General features: G+C 46.2%; 1 protein-coding gene across 1 annotated transcript in view; it reads left to right on the forward strand.

Moving 5' to 3' along the window:
* Window positions 1-15,417, forward strand: part of LOC143817139 (immunoglobulin superfamily member 1-like) — a 160,552-nt gene that overhangs the window by 116,068 nt on the left and 29,067 nt on the right. The window contains exon 14 of the mRNA XM_077298298.1: window positions 9,020-9,064. Coding sequence (XP_077154413.1) covers window positions 9,020-9,064 — 45 coding nt within the window. The remainder of the gene's footprint in view (window positions 1-9,019; window positions 9,065-15,417) is intronic.

A 15,417-nucleotide genomic window follows, 5' to 3' on the forward strand; every position in this document is an offset into this window, starting at 1 on the left:
ATATGGGGTATCAGCGTACTCAGGACAAATTGTACAACAACTTTTGGGGTCTATTTTCTCCTGTTACCCTTGGTAAAATAAAACAAATTGGAGCTGAAATAAATTTTGTGTGAAAAAAAGTTAAATGTTCATTTTTATTTAAACATTCCAAAAATTCCTGTGAAACACCTGAAGGGTTAATAAACTTCTTGAAAGTGGTTTTGAGTACCTTGAGGGGTGCAGTTTTTAGAATGGTGTCACACTTGGGTATTTTCTATCATATAGACCCGTCAAAATGACTTCAAATGAGATGTGGTCCCTAAAAAAAAATGGTGTTGTAAAAATGAGAAATTGCTGGTCAACTTTTAACCCTTATAACTCCGTCACAAAAAAAAATTTTGGTTCCAAAATTGTGCTGATGTAAAGTAGACATGTGGGAAATGTTATTTATTAAGTATTTTGTGTGACATATGTCTGTGATTTAAGGGCATAAAAATTCAAAGTTGGAAAATTGCGAAATTTTCAAAATTTTCGCCAAATATTCGTTTTTTTCACAAATAAACGCAAGTTATATCGAAGAAATTTTACGACTAACATGAAGTACAATATGTCACGAGAAAACAATGTCAGAATCGCCAAGATCCGTTGAAGCGTTCCAGAGTTATAACCTCATAAAGGGACAGTGGTCAGAATTGTAAAAATTGGCCCGGTCATTAACGTGGAAACCACCCTTGGGGGTGAAGGGGTTAATATAATCATTGTGCAACAGTGGCTAAAAATAATTCGGCAACCAAAAACTCCATATAGCAACAATGTGCAGTGTGCAAAAAATATATATTGGAGATCCGTACCTTTAAGGTGCCACCTGGTCCTAATAATGTGCACACCCCGACGTGCGTTTCGGATTGAAAATCCTTCGTCCCCGAATGCACGGATCCGGGAAATATTTTTGAGTTTGAGGCTGCAGGAGGAGGCAAGGGCTTGGATATGTGGCTTGAAAGAGAGGGCAGAGTCGAGGATCACCCCGATGCACCGAGCATGCAGTACTGGGGAAAGTGAGCAGCCATTGACATTGATGGATAGGTCTGGTGGAGGGGTAGAGTGAGATGGGGGAAAGATGATGAATTCTGTTTAGTCCATGTTCAGTATTAGAATGCGAGCAGAAAAGAAGGCCGAGATAGCAGACAGGCAGTGTGGGATTTTGGTGAGTAAGGAGGTGAGGTCAGGTCCGGATAGGTAGATCTTCGTGTCATTGGCATAGAGATGATACTGCATACCATTGGATTCTATGAGCTGTCCCAAGCCGAAGGTATAGATGGAGAAGAGTAGGGGTCTTAGAACAGGGACTTGAGGAACACCGACAGACAAGGGGCGAATTGAGGATGTGGTGTGGGGGAGGTAGACACTGAATGTTCGGTCTGTCAGATATGATGACATCCAGGATAGGGCCAAGTCTGTGATGCTAAGAGATGAGAGGATCTGTAGCAGAAGGGAGTGGTCCACAGTGTCAAAGACAGAAGATAGGTCCAGGAGAAGGAGGACAGAGTAGTGTCGCTTGCTCTTGACAGTTAGTAGGACATTGGTGACTTTAGTTAGGGCAGTTTCAGTTGAGTGATAGGGTCGGAGTCAAATTGTAGCAGGTCAAAGAGAGAGCAGGAGGAGAGGTGGAAGGACAGTTCAAGATGGACATGCTGTTCCAGTAGTTTTGAGGCATAAGGGAGAAGAGATATTGGGCGATAGCTAAACACAGAGGATGGATCGAGGGAGGGCTTTTTGAGGATGGGTGTGATCTTGGCATGTTTGAAGGATGAGGGAAAGACACCTGTTGTGAGTGACAGGTTGAAGATATGTGTTAGGGTTGGGATGAAGACCGTGGCAAGGTTAGGGATGAGGTGGGATGGGAGTGGGTCAAGCGTGCAAGTGATGAGGTGTGATCTTGACAGGAGGGTGGTGAGCTGACCTTCTGTCATGGTGGAGAAGCTGGTTTTGGAGGAACGGGGTTGAGCAGTTAAGAGGGGCATTGGGCGCTGTGGGCCAAAGCTTCCTCTGATCGTATCAATCTTCTGTTTAAAGAAAAAGGCAAAGTCTTCAGCAGAAATTAGGGGGAGGGAGGAGGTGTAAGGGGATTGAGTAGCAAATTGAAAGTGTTGAAAAGCTGTTTATTGTTGTGAGACAGGGAGGATATGAGAGATGAGAAGTAAGTTTGTTTTGCAGCAGTGAGCGTGGACTTGAAGCTGGCTAGGGACTGCTTGTATGCAGTGAAGTGGTTGGCAGAGCAGGATCACTTCCATCTCCGCTCTGCGACCCAGGAAACCCATCTCAGTTCTGTGGTCAGGCTGGTCAGCCAGGGCTGCCTGTTGATTGTACAAGTTTTGCTATGCATGAGCAGAGCGGCCAAATCGAGTGTTGCTGTTATTGTGGTGTTATAAAAAGTGGCAGCAGCATCTGCGTCATGAAGGGAAGCTATATCTGTAAGAGGGAGAAGGGACTCAGACAATGATTGTAAATTGAGGTGTTTGAGATTTCTGCGAGGGTGAGTGAGTTTGTGGAGTTGGGGTTATACAATAGGAGAGGAGAGAGGGAGAGAATGTCAGTAGGTTGTGGTCAGACGGGGGAGGGGTGAGTTAGTGAGATTAGTAAGGGAGCAGAGGTGAGTGAAGATGAGGTCCAGCGTGTGGCCATCTTTGTGAATGGCCTCAGAGGACCATTGAGTGAGGCCGAAGGAGGCAGTGAGCGATAAAAGTTTAGAGGCAGCTGAGGTGGAAGTATCAATGGGGATATTGAAGTCACCCATGATGATAGAGGGGATGTCAGCAAAGAGGAAATCAAGTATCTAGGTGGTGAAGTGGTCGAGAAAGGTGGAGCTGGCTAGTTCTGGAGGGCGATAGATGACAGCCAGCTGGAGGTTGGAGGGGGAATAGTAGAAGACGGAGTGCACCTCAAACGAGGGAAGAGTAGCGGAGGGTGGTAGTGGAATTGAAGTAAAGGAGCAGGTGTCGGAAAGGAGCAGGCCAACTCCTCCACCACATTTGCTGCTGGGGAGAGGGGGATGAGAGAGGTGGAATCCGCCATAGTAAAGCGCAGCTGGAGAGGCTGAGTCAAAGGGGGTGAGCCAGGTTTCAGTGATGCCAAGGAAGGAGAGTTTGTTGGTGATGAAGAGGTCATGGATAAATGGCAGTTTGGTGCAGACAGAGCGTGCGTTCCATAGTGATCCAGGTAGGGGGACCGGGGGAGTGGGGTCTGGATGAATGGGTATGAGGTTATCATGGTTGAGAAAACATGTAGAGGATCGTGGCAGGGGGTTAGAAATGAGTGTGGGGATGTGTTGAGGAGGACCAGGATTTGGGAATATATCACCAGTGATGAGGAGTTGCAGACAGAACGTTAGAAGATGGGAGCAGGATAGGACATGATGCGGCTGTGTATGTCTGGAGAAAGAGGATTGTATGTGGAAGAAGAGTTCTGAGGAGAAGGTGAGATGGCTGGGGAGTATGGAGGGAGAAATGAGTAGTTCTTTACTAGGTGAAGGGATTGCTGGAGATTGTAAGAAGGAAAGTAGTATGAGGGTGAAAGAGAAAAGAAACTAAAACATTGTAGTGGTTTGATATTCTGTTACCGTCCTGTCAATTCCAGTCCAATTCAGTCTAATTCAAAGTAATTAGAAAGATGGAATTTGAAAGATACATGGATCAGACTAGAGTCTGGATCAGACTCCTGGATCTGAATATACCTGCTACTAAGAGGACTCTTCTGTGAGTGGATGTGGGGGTGTGTGGCCAGAACACATGTTCAGAGTTAAACAAAAGGTCATAAAAGGGGGGGAGGGGTTAGACTGACCGCTCAGAGGTGTGCATGGAAAACACCAGAGAAGTGAGATACATTATGGCTCCAAAGTGAAGGGTGAGCAGTGCATACCAGAGAAAATTAAATGCAGTTCACATAGACATTCAGGAACTGGGGAAAGTTGGAACATTCAGTGCATACCAGAGAAAATTAAATGCAGTTCACATAGACATTCAGGAGCTGGGGAAAGCTGGAACATTCAGCGTATACCTGTGGGAAGAGGAAAACAGCTTGATTAGATGGTACAGATGGTGATGATGATGATGATGACGACGAGAAAACTGTAGGAGTGATGAGTGGCCAAATGCATTCTAGAATTCAGTCATAGAAAATTATCAGTGTTTTGGATCCGAGCTCCATCACTGTTTGGTCCTAGTTTCATCAGTGTTTTGGATCCGAACTCTATTAATGTTTAGTCTAAGTTTCATCAGTGTTTTGTATCTGAGCTCTATTAGTGTTTGGTCAAAGTTTCATCACTGTTTTGAATCCAAGCTCCATCAGTATTTGGTCCAGGTTTCATCAGTGTTTTGGATCCAAGTTCCGTCATTATTTGGTCCAAGTTTCATCAGTGTTTTGGATCCAAGTTCCATCAGTGTTTGGTCCACGTTTTATCAGTGTTTTGTATCCGAGCTCATCACTGTTTGGTCCTAGTTTCATCCGTGTTTTGGATCCGAGTTCCATCAGTGTTTGGTCCACATTTCATCAGTGTTTTGGATCAAAGCTCCACCTGTATTTGGTCCAAGTTTCATCAGTGTTTTATTCCAAGTTTCATCAGTGTTTTGAATCCGAGCTCTATTAGTGTTTGGTCCAAGTTTCATCACTGTTTTAAATCCAAGCTCCATCAGTATTTGGTCCAGGTTCCATCGGTGTTTTGGATCCAAGTTCCATCATTATTTGGTCCAAGTTTCATCAGTGTTTTGGATCCGAGTTCCATCAGTGTTTGGTCCTAGTTCCATCAGTGTTTTGGATACAAGCTCTATCTGTGTTTGGTCCACGTTTCATCAGTGTTTTGGATCCGAGTTCCATCAGTGTTTGGTCCATGTCAGTTTTTATCATCAGCATGTCATCAGGATTTTCACGTATGGAAAATAAATTTAGTAGTTTACTTCTACCCATTACAATTTTAATCATGGACAGTACACGGATTGTACACTGATGCCATCCGTGTGCTGTCAATGATTTTCAAAGACACATAAACTTGTATGGTTATTTCCCATCCATGACACTGATAAAAAATGGACATGTCTCTGTGATTTTTGCATGGGCGCATGGTTGGCAAAGAAAAGACGGACATGTGAACAGCCCCATACACTATAATGGGTATGAGTTGTATCTGTGAAAATCATGGATAGGACACGGATGTCTGAATGAGGCCTAAGAAAGATGTTCTGGTATTTCCTTTGCCTTAAACCAGTATTTCCCAACTAGCATTCCCTAAATGTTGGTGCTCCCTGGAACCTTGTCAGGTATCCTTCAGGAAGCAGTGAGATAGGAATATCAGTTGGGTTTCCCTAAGAATTAAAGGGTTATTCCCATCTCCAAGATCATATAACAATATATAGTAGGTGTAATAATAATAATATTAGCAAATACCTCCAATTACAAATTTAGTATAGTTCTACTGATTCGCTATGTCGCTTTCCCAATGCACAAGCATTGCAGTAGTTTAGGTATCCATGGTCATGACCACTCATATAGTGACAGTTAGCTAGTTGCTTGTTGTCATAATGATGGATACCTAAACTACTGCAGTGCCTGCACATAGGGTAAAAAACATAGCAAATCAGAAGAACTATACTACATTTCTAATTGGAGGTATTTGCTAATATTATTATTATTATATCTATTTCATATTGGAATAGGATCTTGGAGCTTGAAATACTGATTTAAAACATTTTTTGAAGAGTTTCCTATGGTGATAATGTTGGGAATTACTGATTGCTCTTCCAATGAGCCTGTTATATGAAATATATTGAAACCACTCTAAGATAACCAGTAAAACATGCAATATAAATGTTCTTCTAGAGGCATCTAACGTCATCATATTCTATCAAAGAATAGGGCCATAGTATATGATGTAGAAAGAAAAAGGAAAAAAAGCTCACCCAACTGAGGCCAGGGATCTGAGGCACGGACAGGTCAGCAGTGCAGCAGGAATATCAATTGAGTGAAGGAAAAAGGATCCAGCTCCTGAAATCCCATAAAACGAATGTTTATTGAAAATTCTTAAAATCCATTATAACAGCATAGTGGCTAATAACCCTATGGGGGGAGTTCACTGGCAGATGCGTTTCATACCCCAAAGTCTTTAGTCATTGTATCCAAACCGTGGATATCTAAGCTATGGCTACACCCTGCACATAAGGTAAGCAACATAGTTAATCAAAGGAACTATACTACAATTCTAATTGAAGGTATTTGCCAATATTATTATTATTATACCTACTATATATTGGGATAGGATCTTGGAGATGGAAATACCCTTTTACAGATAGAATGGCCAGCCCCTTTAATAAACCAACAAGTCAAGAGAGCTTCAATCAGTGACGTTGTCATTGACCTATTTGCCTATTTGTTAAAGGAGTTGTTCCCTTTCAACACACTTTTTCCCTTAGGTTTAGTTATTGTATGTGTAAAAAGAAAAAACAAAACTGAACTTTACTTAACCTAACCAGATCTAGTGATGTGTCTCTGTCGCTGCCGCAGTCTTTGTTGATTGGATTGATCGGGATAATGGGTTAGAGACAGGAGGTCGGTGTGCTGCACCACTGGTGGTGGTGAGGCAGCAGCTCTGGTGGTGGTGAAGCGGCAGCTCGGGTGGTTGGTGAGGCGGTAGCTCTGGTGGTGGCGACGTGGCAGCTCAGGTGGTTGGTGAGGTGGCAGCTCGGGTGGTTGGTGAGGCGGCAGAATGGTTAATGCAGGTTGTAGGCTTTCCTGAAGAGATGGGTTTTCAGGTTCCGTCTGAAGGATCCGAGGGTGGTGGATAATCGGAAGTGTTGAGGCGTGGAATTCCAGAGGATGGGGGATATTCGGGAGAAATCTTGGAGGCGGTTGTGTGAGGAATGAATAAGTGTGGAGGAGAGTAGGAGGTCTTGGGAGGATCAAAGATTACGTGAGGGAAGATAGTGGGAGATTAGTTCAGAGATATAGGGAGGGGACAGGTTGTGGATGGCTTTGTAAATCAGTGTTAGTAGTTTGAACTGGATTCGTTGGGGAATTGGGAGCTAGTGGAGGGATTTGCAGAGGGGTGAAGCAGGGGAGTAGCGAGGAGAGAGGTGGATTAGCTGAGCAGCAGAGTTGAGGACAGACTGGAGTGGTGCAAGGGAGTTAGCGGGGAGGCTACAGAGGAGGGTGTTGCAGTAGTCGAGGTGGGAGATGATGAGGGCATGCACAAGAGTTTTAATAGATTGTGGGCTGAGGAAGGGACAGATTCTGGCAATATTTTTGAGTTGGAGGCAACAGGAGGTGGCAAGAGTTTGGACGTGCGGTTTGAAGGACAGGGCAGAATCGAGAGTTACCCCGAGGCAGCGGATTTCAGGTGCGGGAGAGAGCGTGATGCCGTTTACCATAATAGATAGATCAGGTAGGGGGGATACGCGAGATGGGGGAAAGATGATGAGTTCGGTTTTGTCTACATTGAGTTTTAGGAAGCGAGAGTGGAAGAAGGAGGATATGGCTGATAGACACTCTGGGATTCTGGACAGAAGAGAGGCAGGTAGAGGTAGATCTGAGTGTCGTCCGCATATAGATGGTACTGGAAGCTATGGGACTTTATGAGTTGTCCTAGGCCAAGGGCATAGATGGAAAAAAGTAGAGGCCCTAGGACAGAGCCTTGAGGGACTCAAACAGAGAAGGGGCGGGGTGAGGAGGTAGTGTGGGAGTGGGAAACGCTAAATGTGCGGTCGGAAAGGTATGAGGCAATCCAGGACAGGGCAAGGACTTTGATGCTGAGGGAAGAAAGAATCTGTAGCAGTAGGCAGTGGTCGACTGTGTCGAAAGCAGAGGACAGGTCGAGAAGGAGGAGGATGGAGAACTGTCTGTTAGCTTTGGCTGTAAGTCATTAGTAATTTTGGTTAGATCAGTTTCGGTGGAGTGGTGGGGGCGGAAGCCAGATTGGAGGTTGTCAAAGAGAGAGTTAGATGAGAGGTGGAAGGAAAGTTGACCATGGACATGCTGCTCAAGGAGTTTGGAAGCAAACGGGAGCGGTGATATGGGGCGATAGCTGGGCATAGCAGTTGGGTCAAGGTTAGCTTTTTTGAGGATGATTGTGATGGTGGCATGTTTGAAGGTGGTGATGGTACATTCAGAAAAATACACAAAAAATATCTGAAAATGCATATATAAATAAATGTGTGACAGTTAGAAACTCTCCAACAACTATTCCTTTAAAAATGGGAATGTGCAAGCATGGGATTTTTAAAATAGTGTTTTGAAGTGCTGGCCCCGTGACACATGCAGTAAACATTCTCGTTTCTCTACTAGCTACTGTTTTTATCTAGATTTTACATTGGGCTAGTTATAGTACTCAAGTGCTATCCTCGAGGCTCAAGGCTCAGCAGTTAATACTTACCATATTTTGAGGATTATAAGATGCACCCAAATTCCATGCGTCTTATTGCTTACCGGGGGTGGTGGCTGCGGTGAAGCGGGGTCCCAGGGTCGCTGCTGGAGGAGGCAAGAGTGGAGAACTGCTGCAGGCCGCAGGCTGGGATAAGGGGGTGTTTGGATGTGCACCGCTGCGGGTGTTCGGTGGTGCTGGGGCTCTGCTGACATTTTGTGAAAGCCCAGAGCCCCCACACTTACATGGTTTACTATGCGGAGGACTCCGGGAAAATGGCTGCCGTGGGCGGCGCATGCGCAGATGGAGATCTCGGCACCAAGATCTCGGGAGATGAGATCTCATCCCAGCCTGCGGCCTGCAGCAACGCTCAACTCTTGCCTCCTCCAGCAGTGACCCTGAGACCATGCTCCACCGCGGCCGGTAAGGTATATCCACATTATAAGGCACACCCCCGTTTCCCCAAAAAAATTTGGGGCGAAAAAGTGTCTTATAATCCAAAAAATACGGTAGGTCCCAATACAAAAACGCAGGCAATTTGTCTTCCAGTCTTGAGAAAACCTGGCTGTTACTAATCAATGATGTTTTTTTCTGAAATGTTACTCCTGAATGTAAGCAAAATGTTTTCATTTTCTACAGTTGGTACTGGAAAGAAAAACGTTTTCCAAAAAAGTCTTCTTCACCGTAAGTCCTGCAGTACACAACATATTCTTTTTTAGATTTAATTTATGCTAAATATTCCTAATTCCTAACTCCTAACTCAATGATTTTAAAACATACGTGGGAAGTTGCATTATATGAATAGAAACACCTGACATCTATGGTAAAAAGTCAGTAAGTTTAACTATTATCAAACTTAACTCCTTCTCCCCGAAGCCTGTTTTAACCTTCCTGACCAGGCCAATTTTTACAATTCTGACCACTGTCACTTTATGTGGTTAAAACTCTGGAATGCTTCAATGAATCCCACTGATTCTGAGAATGTTTTCTCGTGACATATTGTACTTCAGTGGTAAAATTTCTTTGATATGACTGATATGCGTTTATTTGTGAAAAAATTGAAATTTGGCAAAAATTTTGAACATTTCGCAATTTTCAAACTTTTAGTTTTTATGCCCTTAAATCAGAGAGACATATCACACAAAATAGCTAATAAACAACATTTCCCACATGTCTACTTTACATCAGCACAATTTTGAAATAATTTTTTTAAATTAAAGGGTTAAAAATTGACCAGCGATTTCTCATTTTAATACCGAAATTTACAAAACCATGTTTTTTAGGGACCACCTCACATTTGAAGTGACTTTGAGGGGTCTATATGACAGAAAATATCCAAAAATTTACAATATTCAAAAAACTGCACCCCTCTAGGTACTCAAAACCACATTCAAGAAATTTATTAATCCTTCAGGTGCTTCACAGGAATTTTTGGAATGTGGATGGAAAAAATAAACATTTACTTTTCTTTCACAAAAATTTTCTTTTAGACAAATTGTTTTTGCTTTCGCAAGGGTAACAGGAGAAAATGGACTATACATTTTGTTGTGCAATTTCTTCTGAGCAGGTACGGACTGGGGCTGAAATTCAGCCCTGGCATTTCAAATCACACAGACCCATGTTGTCCCTGTCCCAAAGCACCAGATGGGATATATTACTAATATTACCCTGGATGGAGGAAAGGAAGATTTTCTACAAGACCAATATTTCTAATGATACCCTTGACATGCTGGGGTAAGTGACTGAGTCAGTGACTTTGTGCTCCGTCACAACTCTCAACAGTATGGGTATCTTGAGAATACCGATTCTGTTAACAACGTAGCAGACAAGGCAGCCCGTGACCAGGCAGGCCCTACTGGCATTTGCCAGAATTGCCAGATGGCCAGTCCGGCCCTGCTTCTGAGCATGCCGATACCTCATATGTGGAGGAAATCTTCTTGTGTTTCGGAAAGGAAGGAGTGCCATTTCACTTTTTGAATGTAAAATATTCTGGTGTAATTAGCGGAGATTATGTCATGTTTGGAGAGTCCCTGATGTGCCCAAACAGAGGAAATGCCCAACAACTGACACCATTTTGGAAACTAGACCCCCAGGGAAGTTATCTAGATGTGCATTGAGCAGGTGCTTTACAGAAGTTTATAACGTAGAGCCGTGAAAATAAAAAAATTACATTTTTCCCAGAAAAATCTTTTTTCAGCTCCAAATTTTGCATTTTCATAGGGGTAACAGTAGAAATTGATCCATACAATTTGTTTTACAATTTCTCCTGAGTACAACGATACCCCATATGTGGAGGAAAATAACTGTTTGGGTGCACGGCAGTGCTTGGAAGGGAAAGAGCGCCATTTCACTTTGTGAAGGTAAAATGTGCTGGAATAATTAGCAGATGCCATGTTGTGTTTGGAGAGCCCCTGTTGTGCTTTAAGGGAACCTGTCACCTGAATTTGGCGGGACAGGTTTGCGGTCATATGGGCGGGGTTTTCGGAACACAGCGAAATACTTCCGGGACATAGTTCCCCGGCGCATGCACACTAATGCTTTTCGGCTTTGCCCGCAGTTGGGCAAAGCATACTGCGCGTGCACAAGGCAAGATTGCCTTGCACAGGCGTGTACTACGGAGGTCACAGCATGAACTTCACTCCAATATTGCGGCCAGCATGCAGCCAGCGGGTAAGTAAAGGGTGAATCAAAGACCCGAAAACCCCGCCCATATGACCGCAAACCTGTCCCGCCAAATTCAGGTGACAGGTTCCCTTTAACCAGTATAAACCCCCACAAGTGACACAATTTTGGAAACTAGACCCCTTTGGGAATTTATCTAGATGTGTATTGAACACTTTGAACCTCCATATGCTTCACAGAAGTTTATAACATTATGCCGTGAAAATAAAAAAAGTCAAATTTTTCTAGAAAAAATCTTTTATAGCTCCAAATTTTGTATTTTCACAAGGGTAACAGGAGAAATTGGATCCCAAAACTTGTTCTGCAACCAGGCTCGGACTGGCCCACCGGAGAACCGGAGGATCCTCCGGTGGGCCCAGGCACAGACACCTGCTGGTAGGGCCCCCACTGCTCCAGGGCCCCCACTGCTCCAGGGCCCCCCCGCCCGCCCCCCCTTGAAGACGATACTCACCAGGACCCTGCTCCAGCGATGGTCTCGGCGTCTGCACTGCAGCTCGTCCTGCTTGTGCGGTCACGTGGTACCGCTCATTAAGGCCATGAATATGCGCATATTCACGACCTTAATGACAGTATCACATGACCGCACAAGCAGGAAGCAGATGCGATGCTGCGCCGCCGCTGGGAGTCGGGACAGAGCGCGAGGGATGTCGGCACGGCCGTGCAGTGTGTGGGACAGGTGAGTATGAGGACGGGGGTACTGGGGGCTGAAGGAGGACATAAGCTGGCGCGCGGTGCGGGTGCGGGTGCGGCGGCGGGGGGGGGTAAGTCTGGGGAAGATTGCTGGTCACACTGGGGGCAGTGCTGTACACTGGGGCAATGCTGGACACTGGCGCAGATTGCTGGACAATGGGGCAGATAGATTTCTGGACACACTGGGGGCAATGCTGGACACTGGGGCAGATTGCTGGTCACACTGGGGGCAGTGCTGCACACTGGGGCAATGCTGGACACTGGCGCAGATTGCTGGACAATGGGGCAGATAGATTTCTGGACACACTGGGGCAATGCTGGACACTGGGGCAGATTGCTGGACACTGGGGCAGATTGCTGGTCACACTGGGGGCAGTGCTGGACACTGGGGCAATGCTGGACACTGGGGCAGATTGCTGGACACTGGGGCAGATTGCTGGTCACACTGGGGCAATGCTGGACACTGGGGCAGATTGCTGGACACTGGGGCAATGCTGGACACTGGGGCAGATTGCTGGACACTGGGGCAGATTGCTGGTCACACTGGGGGCAGTGCTGGACACTGGGGCAGATTGCTGGACACACTGGGGGCAATGCTGGACACTGGGGAAGATTGCTGGTCACACTGGGGGCAATGCTGTACACTGGGGCAATGCTGGACACTGGGGCAGATTGCTGGACACTGGGGAAGATTGCTGGTCACACTGGGGGCAGTGCTGTACACTGGGGCAATGCTGGACACTGGGGCAGATTGCTACACACTGGGGGCAGTGCTGGACACACTGGGGGCAGTGCTGGACACACTGGGGGCAGTGCTGGATACTGGGGCAGATTGCTGGTCACACTGGGGGCAGTGCTGGACACTGGGGCAATGCTGGACACTGGGGCAGATTGCTGGACACACTGGGGGCAATGCTGGACACTGGGGCAGATTGCTGGACACACTGGGGGCAATGCTGGACACTGGGGCAGATTGCTGGACACACTGGGGGCAGTGCTGTACACTGGGGCAATGCTGGACACTGGCGCAGATTGCTGGACAATGGGGCAAATAGATTGCTGGACACACTGGGGGCAATGCTGGACACTGGGGCAGATTGCTGTCACACTGGGGGCAGTGCTGTACACTGGGGCAATGCTGGACACTGAGACAGATTGCTGGACACACTGGGGGCAATGCTGGACACTGGGGCAGATTGCTGGACACACTTGGGGCAGTGCTGGACACACTGGGGGCAGTGCTGGACACACTGGGGGCAGTGCTGGACACTGGGGCAGATTGCTGGACACACTGGGGGCAGTGCTGGACACACTGGGGCAATGCTGTACACTGGGGCAGATTGCTGGACACACTGGGGCAGATTGCTGGACACACTGGGGGCAATGCTGGACACTGGGGCAGATTGCTGGACACACTAGGGGCAGTGCTGGACACACTGGGGGCAGTGCTGGACACTGGGGCAGATTGCTGGACAACCTGGGGGTAATATGCTTGACATACTGGGGAAGATTGCTGGACACACTGTCTGGGGGCAATGCTGGACACTGGGGCAGATTGCTGGACACACTGGGGGCAGTGCTGGACATACTGGGGCAGATTGCTGGACACACTGGGGGTAATATGCTGGACACACTGGGGCAGATTGCTGGACACACTGTCTGGGGGCAATGCTGGACACTCTGGGGTAATATGCTGGACACACTGGGGCAGATTTCTGGACACACTGGGGGAAATGTGGGACACACTGGGGCAATATGCTTGACATACTGGGGAAGATTGCTGGACACACTGTCTGGGGGCAATGCTGGACATACTGGGGCAGATTGCTGGACACACTGGGGGCAGGACTGGAGGCATGGGCAGAATGTAGACACGGGGCATGATTGGAGACACGGGGCAGAATGAAAGACATGGGGCAGGATTGGATCATGGGGCAGGATGGATACGATGGAGACAGAATGGGGAGGATGGGGAGATCATATGGGGTAGAGTGGATACTCATGAGGGCAGGATGCGAGAACATATGGCTGGAGCCAGGAATGAGATAAACGGGGCCAGGGTGGGGGATTGTTGTGAAATTGGAATTTGGGCTCCCCCGGTGGCCACTGGTGGAATTGAACTGGTGTGCATCATCCCCTCTGTTCACCTGTTTCCATCAGGATGTGGGAGTCGCTATTTAACCTTGCTCCTCTGTCACTTCCATGCCGGTCAACATTGTAATCAGAAGCCTTTCTGTGCATGTTCCTGCTGCTAGACAACTCCCAGCTAAGTTGGACTTTAGTCCTCGTTTGTTTTTGCATTTTGTTCCAGTTCACAGCTGTAGTTTCGTTTCTGTGTCTGGAAAGCTCTTGTGATCTGAAATTGCCACTCTGATGTTATGAGTTAATACTAGAGTCTTAAAGTAATTTCAGGATGGTATTTTGATAGGGTTTTCAGCTGACCATGAAAGTGCCCTTTCTGTCTTCCTGCTATCTAGTAAGCGGACCTCAATTTTGCTAAACCTATTTTCATACTACGTTTGTCATTTCATCTAAAATCACCGCCAATATATGTGGGGGCCTGTTGTGAAATTGGATTCTGGGCTCCCCCGGTGGCCACTTGTGGAATTGAACTTGTGTGCATCATCCCCTCTGTTCACCTGCTCCTATCAGGATGTGGGAGTCGCTATATAACCTTGCTCCTCTGTCAGTTTCTTGCCGGTCAACAATGTAATCAGAAGCCTTCTGTGCTTGTTCCTGCTACTAGACAACTCCCAGCTAAGTTGGACTTTTGTCCTTGTGTGTTTTTGCATTTTGTTCCTGTTCACAGCTGCTGTTTCGTTACAGTGTCTGGAAAGCTCTTGTGATCGGAAATTGCCACTCTGGTGTTATGAGTTAATGCTAGAGTCTTAAAGGAATTTCTGGATGGTGTTTTGATAGGGTTTTCTGCTGACCATGAAAGTGTCCTTTCTGTCTTCCTGCTATCTAGAAAGCGGACCTCGATTTTGCTAAACCTATTTTCATACTACGTTTGTCATTTCATCTAAAATCACCGCCAATATATGTGGGGGCCTCTGTCTGCCTTTTGGGAAAATTTCTCTAGAGGTGAGCCAGGACTGTCTTTTCCTCTGCTAGGATTAGGTAGTTCTCCGGCTGGCGCTGGGCATCTAGGGTTAAAAAACGTAGGCATGCTACCCGGCCACTTCTAGTTGTGCGGCAGGTTTAGTTCATGGTCAGTATAGTTTCCATCTTCCAAGAGCTAGTTCTCATATATGCTGGGCTATGTTCTCTCGCCATTGAGAATCATGACAGTTTGACCGGCCCAAAAAAGGGTTAAATTACTGGCTGAGAAAGGAGAGAAAAAAGAAGTCTGCTACAATTTTTTTTTTTTTTTTCCCTCTAGTTCTGAGTGTGCTCTTAATTGAATCACTTGCTAGTCTGCCTATACTGCAGCCTTCCTCTCTTTCTCTCCTTCTAATCCTTGAATGGCTCTGTGTTCACCTGTTTCAAATGGATCTTCAGAGTGTAGCTACAGGTTTGAATAATCTCGCCACAAAGGTACAAAATTTGCAAGATTTTGTTGTTCATGCACCTATGTCTGAGCCTAGAATTCCTTTGCCTGAATTCTTCTCGGGGAATAGATCTCACTTTCAAAATTTTAAAAATAATTGCAAATTGTTTTTGTC

This window comes from Ranitomeya variabilis, chromosome 1 (genome assembly GCF_051348905.1).
Source record: "Ranitomeya variabilis isolate aRanVar5 chromosome 1, aRanVar5.hap1, whole genome shotgun sequence".
Taxonomy (NCBI): Eukaryota; Metazoa; Chordata; class Amphibia; order Anura; family Dendrobatidae; genus Ranitomeya; species Ranitomeya variabilis.